The sequence below is a fragment of the Diabrotica virgifera genome, chromosome 5 (assembly GCF_917563875.1).
Source record: "Diabrotica virgifera virgifera chromosome 5, PGI_DIABVI_V3a".
NCBI lineage: Eukaryota > Metazoa > Arthropoda > Insecta > Coleoptera > Chrysomelidae > Diabrotica > Diabrotica virgifera.
Window position 1 is genome coordinate 132441303 of NC_065447.1, and position 19880 is coordinate 132461182.

Genomic DNA, 19880 nt, shown 5'->3' on the forward strand with positions numbered 1-19880 from the left:
TACCTTTACTAAATTGTTCAACACGTTCACGAAGCCTTCTTGAGCACATACTGTTTACATTATCGATGTTTCTGTACTCTTATATCCTCCCTTCTCTCATTGACACCAGTTGCAGATGTGTGGGTCACTATCCCCCACTCCTAGACTTTACCAGATACGCGAGACGTGATCAGCTTGCGTGACTCATTCCCTTTGAAACTTGTTAAGCTACATCATAAACCAGATCGTTGTAAGCCACGTGAAACCACGCGTTGTGTTCAATTATGTCACACAAATATGCGGATAATTTTGACGATCTATTTAACTATAGTGGTGACGAGTGGGAAACAAGACTCCCCTTTTATTGTGTACGACAAAAGCTTTGTCTTATTTGTCGTAAAATGTGTGGAACTAAACTTATTCCAATAAGCTTAATATTTAAAGGGTGGAAATTGGTGTTTGAATTTTGTGGATTTTGTAGTGAGACTAGACCTATGGGGTTATCCCATCGAAGCGTAGGTTATCGTGATGGGCTAATGGAATCTCCACCATATACATGTGACTCCCCACGCCCAAAGTTAGATTTACTATAAATAGATGCTAAAATCTTGGTAGAGATTATTAAGATGGTATCATTAGACTTTATTGTTTTACAAGCAATTCTGCGAAATCTGCTTTTAATTCAGCAACCCATCAATGTTAGAGAAGTTTTTGTGTGCTTTGACAGTAATGGTACTCTAAATGAAACATGGCCTGAGACATGGTCAAGAATGAAATCATATCCGGGAAACAATTTTTTACCAACTTTACAAGCTGAAATACCATTAAATAGCACTAAATATAAATTGCGTTTTCGACATATGAGTGGTAGAAGCAGTGACTCCAAATGGCTAGAACTTTATAATGAAAGACCTAGAAAGGATACAGTCATATCTCCAATATTTTATTATATAGCTCTATGTTCGACTTTTTCAATAATTATGGTATTAATAGAATTGTGTAAGGTTTTAAATAAAAAAATATGTTGATATACATGTGTTTTATTAATACATAAAAATATACAATTTACAAATTTTACAAGTATGAATCATATTGAAAAGAATCGACTTGAAACAATTCTTCAAGAGGAATCTTTTCTAAATCGACCAATTCCGGGGTGTGTAGCAGCTCATTCCCAAACCTAATCAGATCATCTATAGTACCATTATGTGGACTAATTAAAAAATGACCCCAAGCAAGAGTTTTTACGTCACCGTTTATTACACAGCGTTTGTCATCCTTAGAAGATAATGCCACTTTATTCCTAAGTTCAGTATATATGGTATGTAAATTAGACACAAATACATACATTTTTCTAAAAATTACACCACCTTTTTTCACTAATAGTACATAATCACTCTTTTGCAACTGTGTTTTGGTTACGTGTTTTGAAATGCCTTTTGCTTTTTTTATTATTTTATTTGCTTCTATGCAATAAGCTTTAGCACCTGTACCATAGAAACATTTAATGGGTACAGATGCAAATTCATCTTTCATTTTTCCTAGTATTGATTGTGTTTTCGCTATCCTGTGAATATTTATCAGTTGGATAGTTGGAGGTATCGAAATGTTCTAAATTTCTTTTCATATCCTCATAGAAATTGGGGGTATATATCTCCATAATCAGGGAGTCTGTGTCTGTGTATAACAAGTTTGCAGCTTCCCCATATTTCTTTTTGATGTATCCATAATAAAAATCATATATCACTGTTTTTGATAAATCTAAAATTGTGAAACCAACATAGAGAGGCTTGTCATAAACTATTTTGGTTTTACCCAAATGGATCGCCACCAAATTCTCATTAAACACGGAACAAGACTTGAATTCTGGTTTGGAGATAAGTACCCTGGCTCCCAATGACCTTGTTTTTGTTTCCCAGCGGGTGCACAGGCGGATATCTCTTCTTTTTTCAACGTTCTCTAGAGTTTTACCGAATATTGCATTAACCAGAAGCTTAAAAAGATCCCGTTCAAACTCGTTTTTGGCCTTGTTTCTGAGTGATGTGTTTAGGTCAATATATTTTTTTAACCATGGTGATTGCGAAAACTCTAGTATACGATGAATCCTTTTTAGTACCAGACCATACCTAAGACACTGCTTAAGATTGCGATAATGGATAATGTATTTAGTTTTATTGTTGAAATTTGGAATAAGTTTAGGACATTTGCTTCCTGGAGGTACCATGCTCTCGGGACAGAATGGTAAATCATTATGTAAAGAATGTAAATGAGCTGGATATTCCAAATCCACTTCCAACACATACCCTTTATCCTCATCATCCTCCACCGAAAAACAGTTGAAGTTTTCTACATCGGTTACCCATTTAAAATTTCCATATGGAAGATATTGACACATGGCTGCACCATATAAATTTGTGGCGTCTAGATACATGATGTAAGACTTGGGTTGTTGTGGATCATAGTTAGGTACATATTGATTATTTGCCACGGTTTCTCGTTTGCTACATTGTGCCACACCTCCTCTTACTCCTTTCTTTAAAAAGTGTACCATGTCCACATCTGTAAGAAGCTCCAGTTCAATTTCGGTATATCTTAACATAGCATCCCAACTTAATGCAGGAGCAGTTATGTAGTGACAAGGATCCAAATTGTATTCTTTGTGACATATTTTTCTAAAATTTTCAAACACATCAGCCAATAATAAGACATCTGATACTAAGTACACCATAGCATAGTCACTCATAGATTTACAATCAAATGTGTTCCATACATCAATTGCTCTTGCATAATCTTCATCAGAAATGTGTTTGTTGGTTAAATTATTGTAGAAATTTTCTTTAGGTGGTAGTGTTTTTTCTTTAAGTCTATCAAATCCATCCATATATGAATAAGGAAAGACACCCTTGTGTCTCACAAGTTCAAAGTGTTTAGTATTTGGAAAATACTTTCTAATTTCTGTACACTGCTCCGAATTTAAGGTTGTGCTCAGAATATCCAAAGATTTTGCCAAAAATCTGTATGAATCAACAAATTTCAGAGTTATGTATTTATCTAGGCCATTTTTCGACTTTTCTACTAGTATTTTTTTAGAAATTGTGATATATTTTTCTTTCGTCTGTGCAATTACTGAAACTTTTTCACCAGTTGTTGAAAGCTCTTTAATAAAAAGATGACAATCATAATTACTCATGTTGTGAAAGAACACGGGTATTGTATTTGAGAGTTTGTTATTTAGATTACAGGAGTTATGGCTTGGTCCAAGATATAATGAATTGAGATGGTGATGATCTTTCACCTTACGATTGAAAGGATTAAATGGCTTTCCACACAAGTAACACTCGGTAGCAGTCTCATGTTTTTCAATTTCTTCTTTAGTTAACGGCGACATTGGTTTAATATGTTTAAGGTGATTGTTATATAGTTCATGCACTAAATCATCCAATTTCTGTATAAACACTTTGGGAGCATCCTGTCCTTCATATTTTATTAGTTTAGAAAGTGAATCATCATAGTTGCATTTAAGGTAAAATGCAAACGAATATGCTTGGTGTTCAGCAGTTTTAACGGAATATGAATTTCCATTGAAAGGTTCAGCATGGTCTATGGGTTTTAGCAAACTTTCAAAATCAGCATAGATCACAAATGGCACAGGTAACATTCTTTGGATATTTATAAATTTTAGTATATTTTCTGGCACCATTTCACCAAACTTATTAATTTTATGTTTCGTTGTGGGAAGTTCTGTGTAAATATGAGAACAGTCATTATTTTGGTGATTATGGAGCTTTTCTTCACTGTCAAAGAATTGTAGACATCCATCACATAAGTATTCTTTGCGACAATTTTTTGTTTTTTGACTTTTTACAAGTCTCGACATGTCTAGAATCAGACAATAATGACTTTGTTTATCATTTGTTATAAGCAAAAGGTTTACGTGAGTGAGATGGCGATTACTTGTAAAATGCAATGGTCCAACTATTTCATATTGCCTTTTATTATTTACGAAATTTGATTCTAGCCCATAAACATTTACTGAAATATTATTAAGGGTCTCAAACTTTTTAATGTCTTTTAGTTTCATCGGAAACTCAATTCCTTCAAAATTCAACAAAGTATCGTATGGTGGATATGATTCTGGTTTGGTTGGGTTGCCACTAGCAGGAAAAATAGCTGCAATAATACTCCATGCAAAACACTTATTATCTTTGTTTTCGATATTTAAAATAGCGTGTTTTCGTACTATAGGTATTGGGAGACGAATATATGTTGATGCGGAAATACTACTAAATTTGTTTATGTTAACATCTAAAAACATTATTTCCTGCAATACCCAATTTGAATCTTTCTCTTGAAATTCTGATGCTTGTGTCATCAGTTCTTCCTTAAAATCATCAAATACTTCATCCAGTTCAGTGCTGATAGTTATAATTTTATTACATGTGTTCATGGACTTGATATCTGATAGGTTAGTGTCAGGTTTTAGATAAATACCAAATATTTCAAAATTTACCTTTATGCTATTGTGCTGATGTAAATATTCACTCAAAATGTTCAAAACTTTGGGTTTGACATCGTTTAAAAATCCATGATAATCCAGTTTTTTATCACCACTAAAACGATAAGATGCGATTCTGTTTTTAAACGCGTGTGATAATTTCGAAACAGTTGAATCTATCACTTCCACTCCAAGTGGTCTTAATCTTTTTTTGGGAATATAATAATCCCCATTCTTATCACTATCCACATTTCCGTATTTGCATTTTTTTATATGTCGCGATAGGTTATCCGAACGCGAATACGATTTGTCACACCTGCTGCACGTATTCATGATTCGCGATAAACTACTGAGGAGCTCCACTAATTTGCCTTAAATAGGATGTTACAAGACCACTGCCCTCACACCATGTTACTTTTAGAGCCCCTCCTCTTCATTATTATACCGGATATTCTCCAGACAAACCGGATACTCTGTTTGTTGATGCGTGAACTACGGGTGCCCTGATTGTTGATGCTTGAAGACCACTGCCCTCACACCATGTTACTTTTAGAGCCCAAGTTCATTATTATACCGGATATTCTCCAGACAAACCGGATACCCTGCTTGTTGATGCGTGAACTACGGGCGCTCTGATTGTTGATGTTTGAACTATTTTTAGATGTGAAAAGCAGATGGTTATAACCCCATCCACTGATACATGTCAGACCCCCTCTATCCCTTCTACTTGAAAATACTATGCCAGACCCCCTCTATCTATACTACTTGATAAATATAAATTAATTTTTGTTTGCATTTATTTAGTTATAATTTTTGTAGTAACAGCAACAAAACCTTGAAATTCCAATGGACGACGTGTTAGTAAATCCCTTAGATATCATAGCACCGAGTAACGATGAAAACCTCGAAATTCCCATGGGTGAAGCAAGTGATAGTGACACTAACGACAGTTTTGTTTTTTCGCTATCTACCGAAACTGTATCAGACCTCGAAGACTGTGAAATCCTAGATATGGATTCTCAAGAAGTCGATACCAAAATATTACAAATGAATGATGTCAACAACAGGCGATTTTTGTCTTACGAATGCAGACAGACAGTATGTATGACCCAATGTTATTATGCTGTAGACAATCACACTTTGTGCCCATCGTGCTTTTTTGAGACTCTTCGTGGAATACCACCATACGTTCCTTCTGTCCATGTTACTGAACATTCAACTGGGAATTTGAGTGACATTAGTGCACATATTTGTGCGTGTTGTAATAATAATTTGTTCATTTATTGTTTAACTACATATTGTATTGTTTGCAATAATAAAAATCTACAATAATAAATAGGTTTTTATTTTACCCCTCCTTTTCAATATATATAGCATATGCTTTTTAATGATCAATTTAGAAATAATTTTTATAATAAACCAAGATTTTAAGAAATCTTTTCATAAATGACTTGGAAAATTAATTTTATTCATGTGTTAGTAAAAAAACTACCCCCCTTTGTATCTAATTTAAAAAATGAGCTATATATATTTTTGAATTGTTCATTTTTTTCCCTTTTCATTGATATATAACAATATTATATTGTTTTATGCTAAAATTCACTGTAAGGTAGCCCTGTTTCCAATAGTAAAATAATAAAAATAATATTAGTTTTAGAAAGATATTTCTTTTTAAAACAATAATTAAAAAATCTTTTCTTAATTTTCATAACTAACGTGGAAAATTAATATTTAAATCAATAAATACTTTAGCTAAAAATTTTATGGAGTACGTTCATGGCATTTATATACACCATCGCGAATCGGCTTTCGTTCAACCATGCTGTGTTTTTTACTTTAGCGGAGACAAACGTTCCTTCCCGCATCTAGCAAACAATTTACAACTATGGTGAGTAAAAGCCGATCGGTATATGGTAGATACACTTTTACGTTTAATATGATATATGATTATTATTTTATCAGAGGTTATTATTTTGTAAAAGTCACTCTTTGCTTTAAAAAATTTTTGGTTTTGCAACTTTTTTTGGGTTATGTTTTATGATAAAATTCACTGTAAGGTAGCCCTGTTTCCAATAGTCAAATAATAAAAATAATATTAGTTTTAGAAAGATATTTCTTTTTAAAACTTTAAGACAAAAAATCTTTTCTTAATTTTCATAAATGACTTGGAAAATTAATTTTATTCATGTGTTAGTAAAAAAACTACCCCTTTGTATTGAAATTAAAAATGAGCTATATATATTTTTGAATTGTTCATTTTTTTCCCTTTTCATTGATATATAACAATATTATATTGTTTTATGATAAAATTCCCTGTAAGGTAGCCCTGTTTCCAATAGTCAAATAATAAAAATAATATTAGTTTTAGAAAGATATTTCTTTTTAAAACTTTAAGACAAAAAATCTTTTCTTAATTTTCATAAATGACTTGGAAAATTAATTTTATTCATGTGTTAGTAAAAAAACTACCCCTTTGTATTGAATTTAAAAATGAGCTATATATATTTTTGAATTGTTCATTTTTTCCCCTTTTCATTGATATACAACAATATTATATTGTTTTATGATAAAATTCCCTGTAAGGTAGCCCTGTTTCCAATAGTCAAATAATAAAAATAATATTAGTTTTAGAAAGATATTTCTTTTTAAAACTTTAAGACAAAAAATCTTTTCTTAATTTTCATAAATGACTTGGAAAATTAATATTTAAATCATAAGATACTTTGACTAAAAATTTTATTAAGTACGCTCATGGCGTTTTCATTCACTATCGAGAATCGGTTTTCGCTCAACTATGCTGGGTTTTTACGTTAGCGGGGCGAATGTATCTTCTCCGCATAATGCAAAAATTTACAGCTGTGGTGAGTAAAAGCCGATCGGTATATGGTAGCTACACTTTTACGTTTAATTGTGGTCGTGAATATTTATTCAGAGGTATATGATTATTATTTTATAAAGAGGTTATTATTTTGCAAAAAGTCACTCTTTGCTTTAAAGAAATTTTTGGTCTACTCATTTTTGGGTTAAAAAATACCTGAAAAATTATTTCCTTTCGGGAAATTTTTTTTTTGAAAGTCAGGTGTGAGTTAATTTTCCGAAATGCAAGTAAAATTTATATTTTAGAATATATGTTTGTTTAAATATTTAAATTAATAATAAAATTTTATTACTTCAAATAGTTAAAAAACTGAAATAACTGAAATATTATCTACACTTTTTATTTTATTAAGATTACCATATAGTTTTCGGACATATATCCCGAAAAAAAAATTTTCATTTTAGAATAATATATGTGTTTACCTATTTAAACCAATAACACAATGTTATTAATTTAGATAGTTCCAACAAAGAAAAGTCAGGTGTGGGTTAAGAAAAGAACTGAAATATTATTTAAACTTTTTATTTTATTAAGATTACCTTGTTGTTTTCGCATATTACAAAATGAAAGTTAGACAATACAAACAATACAAATGCTTTTTATGCACCCCGTACACATATTTTTTTTTCATTTTCGTATCCAAGCCGACGACGAATTTTTGTTGTCGCGTTTTGATGTTTACATCCACTTGTTAGGCACCCCGTACTATTTTTTGTTCACTTGTCATGTTTTAAGATTTTTTATCACTTTTCATAATCCAAGCCGACGGCACATTTTGTTGTCACGTTTTGATGTTTACATCCACTTGTTAGGCACCCCGTACACATATTCTTTTTCACTTATTTTTTTTTTCATTTTCGTATCCAAGCCGACGACGAATTTTTGTTGTCGCGTTTTGATGTTTACATCCACTTGTTAGGCACCCCGTACTATTTTTTGTTCACTTGTCATGTTTTAAGATTTTTTATCACTTTTCATAATCCAAGCCGACGGCACATTTTGTTGTCACGTTTTGATGTTTACATCCACTTGTTAGGCACCCCGTACACATATTCTTTTTCACTTATTTTTTTTTTCATTTTCGTATCCAAGCCGACGACGAATTTTTGTTGTCGCGTTTTGATGTTTACATCCACTTGTTAGGCACCCCGTACACATATTCTTTTTCACTTATTTTTTTTTTCATTTTCGTATCCAAGCCGACGACGAATTTTTGTTGTCGCGTTTTGATGTTTACATCCACTTGTTAGGCACCCCGTACACATATTCTTTTTCACTTATTTTTTTTTTCATTTTCGTATCCAAGCCGACGACGAATTTTTGTTGTCGCGTTTTGATGTTTACATCCACTTGTTAGGCACCCCGTACACATATTATTTTTCACTTATTTTTTTTTTCATTTTCGTATCCAAGCCGACGACGAATTTTTGTTGTCGCGTTTTGATGTTTACATCCACTTGTTAGGCACCCCGTACACATATTCTTTTTCACTTATTTTTTTTTTTCATTTTCGTATCCAAGCCGACGACGAATTTTTGTTGTCGCGTTTTGATGTTTACATCCACTTGTTAGGCACCCCGTACTATTTTTTGTTCACTTGTCATGTTTTAAGATTTTTTATCACTTTTCATAATCCAAGCCGACGGCACATTTTGTTGTCACGTTTTGATGTTTACATCCACTTGTTAGGCACCCCGTACACATATTCTTTTTCACTTATTTTTTTTTTCATTTTCGTATCCAAGCCGACGACGAATTTTTGTTGTCGCGTTTTGATGTTTACATCCACTTGTTAGGCACCCCGTACACATATTCTTTTTCACTTATTTTTTTTTTCATTTTCGTATCCAAGCCGACGACGAATTTTTGTTGTCGCGTTTTGATGTTTACATCCACTTGTTAGGCACCCCGTACACATATTATTTTTCACTTATTTTTTTTTCATTTTCGTATCCAAGCCGACGACGAATTTTTGTTGTCGCGTTTTGATGTTTACATCCACTTGTTAGGCACCCCGTACACATATTCTTTTTCACTTATTTTTTTTTTCATTTTCGTATCCAAGCCGACGACGAATTTTTGTTGTCGCGTTTTGATGTTTACATCCACTTGTTAGGCACCCCGTACACATATTCTTTTTCACTTATTTTTTTTTTCATTTTCGTATCCAAGCCGACGACGAACACTCCACAACTACGGTTTAAGCTGTTTTCTATGTCCACTAGTCCACATCAGGTGACATTTTTAAATGATTTTGGTGACCTTTTACGATCGAAAACTTAGGTACGTGAAAACAAGAAGATGATATTAGTAAAACTACTTGGATAGTACCTACGGTTTTATAGCTTAATGGAATGGGTATGGAATTTTAAAATCCCTGCTTTGATCATGAGCAGGTGACCAGCCAATGAAATGTATGCAGCACCCCCACCTAGTGTGTTTTAAAGTACCAATCTTTACAAATGCATGTGATATCCAACTAAATCTTAAATCATGGTTGGGTACTTTTAATTTATGCAATTATAAAATACAATGTAGTGAAACACACGTATTTTTTAATTATTACTGTTCGCATGCATGAGGTTTTATTTTATTCCCCTTTGTCTTCGATTCTCACTATATGTCTACATGTGTAACTACGTCGATTAAGAGGGAAATATTTCTTAATTTATTCACCCCATTCCATAGCGTTCATTCACAAGCAACAATTATAACATTCCGCTGCTTTTTGCATGTTACAAAAATCATGGTTAATAAAGAAGAGGCATTAGACTGTTACTGTCAGATCTTGAGATATGTACAAAGTCAAGAATATAAGACACACATTACTTTGCGTACAGGAGAAGATGAAGAGCGTTATGGTCACTGATTTTTGTTAATGTGAATTCCTTTGCTAATCATATATATATATATATTGTTGGCGTTACCTAATTAGTATTCACCCTATTACCTAATTAATATTCACCCTAGCCAGCGGATGTTCACCTAATTAATATTCCTCATGTTTGGACATACAAATACACACTACTAGTAACAATCCCTATACTAACAGAGCTATTTAATAAATGTCTCCATAATAGCAAGATCCCTAAAGACTGGAACGAAAGTCTAGTAATACTTTTACACAAAAAAGGGGACAAATGTGACCTACAGAATTACAGACCGATATCGTTGCTCAGTCAAGTATACAAACTATTCATGAGAATTATTAACAACCGGTTGACCTACAAAATGGACAATTACCAACCAGTGGAACAGGCTGGCTTCCGCAAAGGATATAGTACATCAGACCATCTGCTGACAATGAGAACATTGATAGAGAAGGCAAATGAATACCAACTACCCGTATTTCTTGCCTTCGTAGACTATGAAAAGGCGTTTGATAGTATCGAGATGTGGGCCATAGAACAAGCTATTAATAATTGTAGAATAGATTCGAGATATAGACAACTAATACATAATATATATGAAAATGCAACTATGATAGTACAACTAGACGAAAATACAAATCCCATCCCTATTAAGAGAGGCGTGAGACAAGGAGACGTAATATCGCCAAAGCTTTTCAACCTAGCACTAGAAGACGTCTTCAAAACGACAAATTGGTCAACCTATGGCATTAACGTTAATGGCAAGAAGCTAAATCACCTCAGATTCGCTGACGACATTGTGATTATAGCGAGCTCATTCGAGGAACTGCAAATTATGATAGAGGAACTCGCAGGCAGCTCCCAATACGTCGGTCTAAAAATGAACATGAAGAAAACAAAAATAATGACAAACACAGATGACCCCAGACGCATAACTATAAATGGCAGTGAGATAGAAAAAGTCCAGGAATATATCTACCTAGGCCAAATCCTGAAACTTGACAAAGAGAACCAAAGTGCGGAAATTAATAGGAGAGCAAGACTAGCATGGGCAGGATTTGGAAAACTTGGTTGGATACTTAAGAACCGCAAAATACATCAATATTTGAGGACCAAAGTGTTCAACCAGTGCATCCTTCCTATCATGACATATGGGTGTCAAACCTGGACCCTAACCAAGGCAAATATGAATAAACTAGCTACAACAGAAAGAGCTATGGAAAGAGCAATGTTAGGTATACGACTGTCAGATAAAAAGAGGAGCGACTGGGTAAGATCAAAAACAAAAGTCGAGGACATAACAACAAAAGTTGCCAAACTTAAATGGAGCTTTGCAGGCCACACTGTTAGACAAAAAGACCAACGTTGGAATGCCACGATACAACATTGGAGACCTTACCAAAGTAAACGACCGAGAGGAAGACCACAGATGAGATGGGTTGATGATATTAAAAGAGTAGCCGGAACGAATTGGAAATATGTTGCTCAGGATAGAGACCGATGGAAGGAGTTGGGAGAGGCCTATGTCCAAACGTGGACGATAGAAGGCTAAGAAGAACATATTGACATCTGGAACAGGCCCTTTTTACTACATTCCTCAACCTTTCTAGCACTCATCGTTTTTATAGCATATGATGATTCTAGTAGATCGTAGTTTTGAATATATTATCTCTAAATGAAAAATAATTATTAAGATTAGCCCATATAAAAAGATGTTTAGTTATGACCACTAAAAAGATATCTGATATGGACCACATACCTGGCAAATTAATGAGCCGTTTTAGTTAACTCTGGAGCCGTTGCTCATATAGCCTTCAAGTTATGACAATCGATAACTTAATGGTCTTCTTTCCCCGATTTAGTTTTAAGTCTCCGATAGCCTGTCACAAAACAGGAGTCGGAAAATCCCTAGTTTTAAGATTAGATAACCTAGAGTTATCACATTTACCCCTAATAATTCATTTTGAATACTATAGAACTTAGTAACGAATGAATTAATAACCAAAGTATCGGTGTTTTAACATTAATAAGAATACATAAAAGATGTCCAACAGATCAATAAAAAGATGTCTACTAAACCAAGTAATGGACTGATCTTAGTAAGTAAGTTAAGTGTATTGCCGTTATTTAATATATTATCATATAATGTAAAATATTTCATTCCTACTAACCATCACCCCTACTAACATGGCGGTCAATGTAGTCGTACCTTCACGTCGGTGACCGCTGTTAAGAATATATTTTTGTTTTTTTTTCAACAAATTTATATTCGACCGAATTGGCTACCTTTCATTCATTGCATGCTTACATCATTTTTTATAAATCGCTTTACACACATTCCATCGCTTAGATACTAACATTATTTTATTAACGTTTACATATTATATTTAACCATTACTTACTGCTTGACTGTCCTTGCTAACCTTTTTTCAGTCTATGTAGTCTAAATATGTTTATGGTCATAGGTAAAATACAGTACATGTATTTTTCTATTTCAATAATACAACTTATTTTCACTATATTAAATGCCTTTTCTATGTCAACATATACATCATATCTATATATCAAACACTTGTTTGTGCTATGCTATATTGTTAAACGATTTTTCTAATAAAACAGATAATCCCATTTTTACGTGAGAATAATAATAACAACCTACATACTATTACCCGACTTGCCGTAGATAAAATAAAGTATGCAACTCACAATCTTTGTAAATAGCAGGTGTGTGATTGGATGGAGATTCTTGTATAGTGGTGTTCAATCATAGAAGACGGTGGGTGTTTGTTGGTTTGGCCGTAAGAAAGGTATATGTTCTTTAAAAGGAACAGGTGTATGATTGGAGGGCGATCCAGGGAATCAGAGAAGACGGTGGATGTTTGTTAGTTTTGCCATACTGCAAGAATGGTATATGTTCTTTGTAAGGAGCAGGTGTGTGATTGGATGGAGATTCATGTATAGTAATATTCAATCGTAGAAGATTATATTGTGGGTGTTTGTTGGTTTTGTCGTAAGAATGGTATATGTTGAATTGGTTTGACTTTCTGACTAAACCCTGTATATTATACTCTGTGACACACGGAAAGAAGAATTCGTTTGACTTTCTGACTAACCCCTGTATATTATACTCTGTGACAGACGGAAAGAAGAATTGGTTTGACTTTCTGACTAAACCCTGTATATTATACTTTGCGATAGACAGAAAGAAGAGTTGGTTTGACTTTCTGACTACACCCTGTATATTATACTTTTCGACAGACGGAAAGAAGAATTGGTTTGACTTTCTGACTACACCCTGTATTTCATACTTTTCGACAGACGGAAAGAATTGGTTTGACTTTCTGACTACGCCCTGTATATTATACTTTGCGAGAGACGGAAAGAAGAAGAGGCCTTTGTCTTAAATATGTTATTAATTTAATGCTATTTTTAGACCGAATGTTCACTACCACTGTTGGTCGTTGCTCCCCTCATCTGGCACGAAGTATTTCAAAACGGATGCCGACTAGACTGCCAGATGGTTAAGTTATTTTCAGATATTAAAAAACCTTGGTGCTTAGATCGGATATTTTTAAGACAAGCAGATGTCCTCATTTCACACTAACTACTCCTTACTCCTCACGCTTTAACAAATACAAATATAATGAAGTATGGCAAAACATTACCTTATTAAATTTATGAGAGAATATGCTGCCTAGAAATATTCATAAAAACGGGCGTGGTGCTATAAATTTAGATTCAAAAGTGGTGAGGGAATACATAAGTAACAGCATATGCGATGCCATGTCTTTGCGCATACCCCATATTCGTTATCCCTCCCCTTTCCTGCAAGCTGTCACACGCTACGATCCTACGAGTCTTGGCGCCTCCACCACTATACGCGTCAAAAATGACCAGAATGGACCTTAGCGATTTCTTATGGGATTTAACACGGGGAAATATCTAGAACTGTTGCTGTACTATTACTCACGTGGTATTAATCACTACAGTACTTTCTCGAATTTAAAAGCTTCTATTGCTGAAAGAGTAATACGAACAATAAAATCAATGTTGTGGAGGCAGTTCAGCTTACAAGGTACTTACAAATGGGTGAATAATCTTCCTGATACAGTAAAAAAATACAATAATACTTAACATTCGACTACAGGTGCTATTCCTAGCAAAATTAATGAAAAGAATGCCAGGAATATAACTGCCTATAATTACCTTAAAACCATCGACCCCAGGAAACGTAAATTAAAAGTTGGTGATTACGTCCGAATTTCGAAATATAGAAATATGTTTACTAAGGGTTATTTGTCCAACTGGACCAATGAGATTTTTAGAATAAGAAAAGTCAAGCAGACAAATCCAGTTACATATTTGTTGGAAGATTCGCGCAAAGAAGAAATTCAAGGGGCGTTTTACAGCGAAGAATTACAGAAAACCCGGTACCCTGATGTCTACTTAGTTGAGAAGGTATTAAAAAGAAAAGGTAACAAGGTATTTGTGAAATGGTTGGGAATGAATAGTTCACATAATTCATGGATTAACAAAAATAATGTAGTAAATTGAAACAATGTAATAAAATATATTTTTTACAATCGTTTTTTATTTCTGTTCTACATAGGATTAGTTACTAGTTTCCAACACATACTTTTTATTTACATTTTACATTATTTTTTACTTACGTATATACTCAATAACAAAAAGATAAAGTGTAGCACACTAAGAAGTATATTTAGATATAAATTCCCATTCTGCTGATTGATCTCGCTTTTGATATCTTTATTGATCTGGTATGCAGGAAATTTGGAATGACTCATGTTTTCAGTTTTCATGTCTAGTGCTGATCTGTGATTGTTTTGGTATGTAGGAAATTTGGAATGAGTTAGTGCCGGCGCAAATTGAACCTAAGCGAGCACAACCTGGCACCGGCGGGACGGGTGACCTGTGTAGTTATTTTTCTAGCGCACCGCATATTGTTCACAACAAAACCCAACCGTTGGCTGTCTCTGCAACGAATAGGGGGACGGGCAAAATCAGTGCGGACGTGTAACGGTTACTTTTGATACCGGGTCTCAGTGGTAGATACTGATTACAAAATACTGATGTATCTGTATCTGATGTGTTTCATAGATTATAACAAGGCCTTTGATAAAGTGCGGCATGATCATTTAATCAGACTCCTGGCAGAAAAGAATTTAGATAAACGAGATATCCGACTAATAGCAAAGCAAATATGTACTATAATCAGAAAGCAGTAGTGAGAGTAGAGAATAATACCACTGAACAAATTGAAATAAAGCGAGGTGTGAGACAAGGGTGTATACTGTCACCAACCCTGTTTAATCTCTATTTCGAAGACGTAATGAATAGAATACTCTCTGAGCAATCCATAGGTATTAAAATAAATGGTGTTAGATTAAACAATCTGAGATTTGCCGACGACACCGTTCTGATCGCAGAAACACTTAAAAAGCTACAGACATTGGTGAATAAGATAGCAGACTGCAGCGAAGAATATGGACTATCTTTGAACATAAAGAAAACTAAATTTATGGTAATATCGAAATCAACACGAAATGTCCAAAATTTATATTTACACAATGAAATTATCGATCGAGTTAGTAAATACAAATATTAAGGCACTTTTACAAATGAAGACAACGATAGCTCAGCAGAAATCAAAATAATAATAGAAAAAGCCAGATCCATATTCACTAAAATGAAAAGAGTGTTCTGTGGAAGAGATTTGAGCCTTGAAATGAAACTTCGCCTGATGAGATGTTACGTACTTTCTATGCTGTTCTACGGAATGGAGTCATGGTCGCTGAAAAAGATTGATACCAAAAAATTAGAGGCATTTGAACTGTGAATGTATCGCAGAATCTTGAGAATATCATGGACGGAGAGAGTCACAAACGTCGAGGTCTTGAGAAGAATGAATAAAGAAAAGGAAGTCATATTTACGATCAAAAAACGAAAACTGCAATACTTGGGACACAGTACAAGAGGCGAAAGATATGAACTGCTTCGAATAATTATGCAAGGGAAAATAGCAGGAAAAAGGTCCATAGGAAGAAGACGAAACTCCTGGCTAAGGAATCTACGGGAATGGTATAGCTGTAGCAACAACGAATTGTTTCGGTCAGCAGTTTCGAAAATACGTATAGCCCTGATGATCGCCAACCTTCGGAACGAAGATGGCACTTGAAGAAGAAGAAGATGTATCTGATCCTTGTACTGAATTGAGTAAGCAACTTTAAATCCGTATTTACGTACTTGTAACGTTTTAAATACCTAACATCTCCCTAGTACTCGTAGCGGCATGACTTTCGAAAACATCGAATTTGATCATAATAGGGCCCATAAAAAGATATCTTATACTGAATATTTTATTTTTGCACACAATACATATTTAAAATAATATCAGAATTATTTAATAAACCCTCCGCTACTGATAGTAAAATATGTTATAAAATAACTTTAAAATATTTTTATCTGGTGAGTGACACTGATATTTTCATACATCAGCATTACTAAAATGTGATTACTGATATACCGACTCACCACTAGTGGCCAGTTGCTAAAATGACTTCAATAGAGAATCTGTTGTTGAATTTACTGGAATCTGAATCAGAAGATGAAGACCTTATGATTATGTGTAATGTAATTGAAAATGAAAAACGAGGGAAAAAAAGGAAGAGAAATATGTATTTAAAAAGAAGAGAAACCCATGGAGAGTATAAGTTATCTACGGAACTTCCCGACAACGTTTTTAAGGAATCTTTTCGCCTCAATCGAAGCCAGTTCTCTGAGGTTCATGGTATAATCCGGGATGATATAGTAGGGAGAGAATGCAATGCTCAAAAACCTATTGGCAGTGAAGAAAAATTGGCCGTATGCCTCAGGTAAGTATAAATTAACTTATTTGCATATAAAATTTAATTTTAATATTTATTATACAACGCAAATCAATTTACATTTGAGATGTGCCTGCACCATCATCAGGGTGCTGTTGTCTTAAATATTCGGGGTGCGCCTGTCTTAACGTGGATCCACAACATGGTTCGGGAGTTGATGAGTAGGATGTGTTAGGTGAAAACGAATATGCATTATCACTTCTTATTGAACATGTCGACCCACTTTCGCTATCTTCTTCTGCCTTTGACACATCGTCAAACAAATTTCTTCTAATTTGCCTCTGGTATATCTTCGGGAGATTTTTCGTTATTTTGTACATCGACATGAAGAAGTGATACAAGGGGTCATTTTGCTGTGATTGTCTTTCTCCTTGGCTTAGTTGAAGTAGCAGGCTTCGCTCTTCGTCCCTTCTTTTGGCTCTTTGCTCGCTATTGTTGATGTATCGTTTGATGGGATCAATGCGGCTGACTGCAGTTTTTCTTTTCTTTTGGGGCTGAACACATTCAATTTCCTCAGCCTCATTTGGCCCTTCATCATTAGGTACTGTAATGTCAGCAGTCTGCTCAGATTGTGTTTCAGTCTGCTCAGATTGTGTTTCAGTCTGCTCAGATTGTGCTTCAGTCTGCTCAGATTGTATTTCTTCAGATTGTTGAACTTCAGGCCACCCTACAGTGGCTCTGTTTTTCATATACGGTTTCAAAAATTCCATTTGCTTCTGGTAGATCCACAGCCTAACTTGTACACTCTTTTGGCCGCTTTTGGTTTGTTGCCTTCGTAGAGCTTCGCGATAGGAATCACGTAGTTTCCGCCATTGATCTTTGACCGAGTTAGCCGGAAACAAAATAAAACACAATATTAGAGAAGAAACCAAATTAAAAAATTGATATGTATCAATAAAAAATCACTTGATTTTTATGTGCTATATACAGTATGGTGCAAATGTTTGGAATAAATTCGTTATCTCATAAGCTGACGACTCGAGGAAAAATCCCGAAACAGGTCGATTTTTATGTTTAAAATATGATCATTTGGCATATATGATACGAGTGACGTCATCAATATGGGCGTGATGACGTAATCGATGATTTTTTAAATGAGACTAGGGGTCGCGTAATCTCTCATTTGAAAGGTTATTCAATTCTGTATTCAGTAATATAAGTATTAACATAATTATTTGTACATTGTATCCAAAAATGTTTTAAAATTAAATTAATTTACAAAAAAGAAGAATATATGTAATTTATTCAATTCAAAATACGTTTTACTGCTGTCAGAAAACATAAAAAAAATGTTTATTTGACAAATAAGCATTGCTTTTGCCTTAAATTATATTTTCAAACTTCCAAGAAGCAGGTGGTTGGCGGGAGCTGGTTTGAACATTGAACTAAAGCAAAAGACAATGCTTATTTGTTACATAAACATTTTTTCCTGTTTTCTGTCAATAGTACAGTGTATTTAGAATTAAACAAGTTACTAACATTTTTCTTTTTTGTTTGTCAATTAATTTAATTAAAAATAATCATGTTTTTATTTATATTACTGAATATAGAATCGAATAACCTTTCAAATGAGCTATCACAAGACCCCTAGTCTTAGTAAAAAAATCATCGACTACGTCATCACGCCCATATAGATGACGTCACTCATATGATATATATGCCAAAATATCATATTTTAAAAATAAAAATCCTGTTTTAGTTGCCGGTTTACGAAATAACGAATTTTTTCCAAACATTTGCACCATACTGTATGTTACGAGGGGAGTTTCAAATATTAACTACTCTGTAATATGTATTTATATTACGGACGTTTAGTTTCAAAAGTAGTGAAACTAGTACAAGTACTAAATTACGAAATTTTTTTTTCTTACAGATATTTGTCCATGGGTGACACATTTAAAACTATAGCATTAAGCTATAGGATGGGGGAGAGAACTGTATCAAATATTGTACAACAAGTGTGTGAAGCCATTTGGAGACGTTTGCAACCAATTTACATGCCTCAGCCAACGAAGGAAATATGGAAGAGCATTGCAGGAGATTATGAAAGGAAGTGGCAGTTTTATAACTGCCTTGGAGCTATTGATGGGAAGCATATTTCCATTCGGAAGCCACTTAAAAGTGGGTCTTCATTTTTTAACTACAAAAAAAATTTTTCAGTAGTTCTCTTGGCAACTGTTGACGCTAATTACCGGTTTACAACTGTCGACGTCGGTTCCATGGGAAGATTTAGTGATGGAAACATTTTTGCCAACTCTCCGTTAGGAAAGTTGCTGTCCAGTGGGTCAATGGATTTACCTGAACCAAAAAGTTTACCAGAACAAGACACCCTAACGCCTTACGTATTTATTGGTGACGAAGCGTTTCCGTTAATGCCTCATTTGATGCGGCCATATCCTAAAGTCAGAGTCACCAATAATTATGAAAATAAAGTTTTTAATTATAGACTATCTCGAGGGCGACAAACCGTAGAATGTGCGTTTGGTATACTGGCGGCTAGATTTCGTGTGTACAAGAGACCGTTTGAGTGTAAATTGGAAACCATTGATAAAGTAGTGCTAGCTACCATTGTGCTTCATAATTATTTGAGAACTCAGACTATTTCCAGTGCTAATTTGCAGGGGGAAGACAGTGAAATCACTGTAGCGACACTTGACAACAATCAACTTGCTTCCTTACCAAGGAACCGGAGCAGATGTTGTAACGAAGCATTTTCCATCAGACAGACGTTTACCGATTGTTTCAATTCTGCT

At 34.1% G+C, this 19880-nt stretch overlaps 2 protein-coding genes across 2 annotated transcripts; both read right to left on the minus strand.

The window, feature by feature from the left end:
* Window positions 1-1504: 1504 nt before the first annotated feature.
* LOC126885476 (uncharacterized) lies at window positions 1505-4807 on the minus strand. Its single transcript, XM_050652050.1, has one exon. The coding sequence runs from the start codon at window positions 4805-4807 to the stop codon at window positions 1505-1507; it is 3303 nt and encodes a 1100-aa protein (XP_050508007.1).
* A 12376-nt stretch (window positions 4808-17183) lies between these two features.
* On the minus strand, window positions 17184-17966 carry LOC126885477 (uncharacterized; the record flags this gene model as incomplete). The annotated part of the gene is made up of 1 exon (XM_050652051.1): window positions 17184-17966. A coding segment is annotated over one exon (783 nt), but the record flags the coding sequence as incomplete, so codon positions are not given.
* Between the last annotated feature and the right edge of the window lie 1914 nt (window positions 17967-19880).

Bases quoted from the DNA above. Each gene is read 5' to 3' on its own strand.
- LOC126885476 (XM_050652050.1), bottom strand. From the start codon at position 4,807: ATGAATACGTGCAGCAGGTGTGACAAATCGTATTCGCGTTCGGATAAC.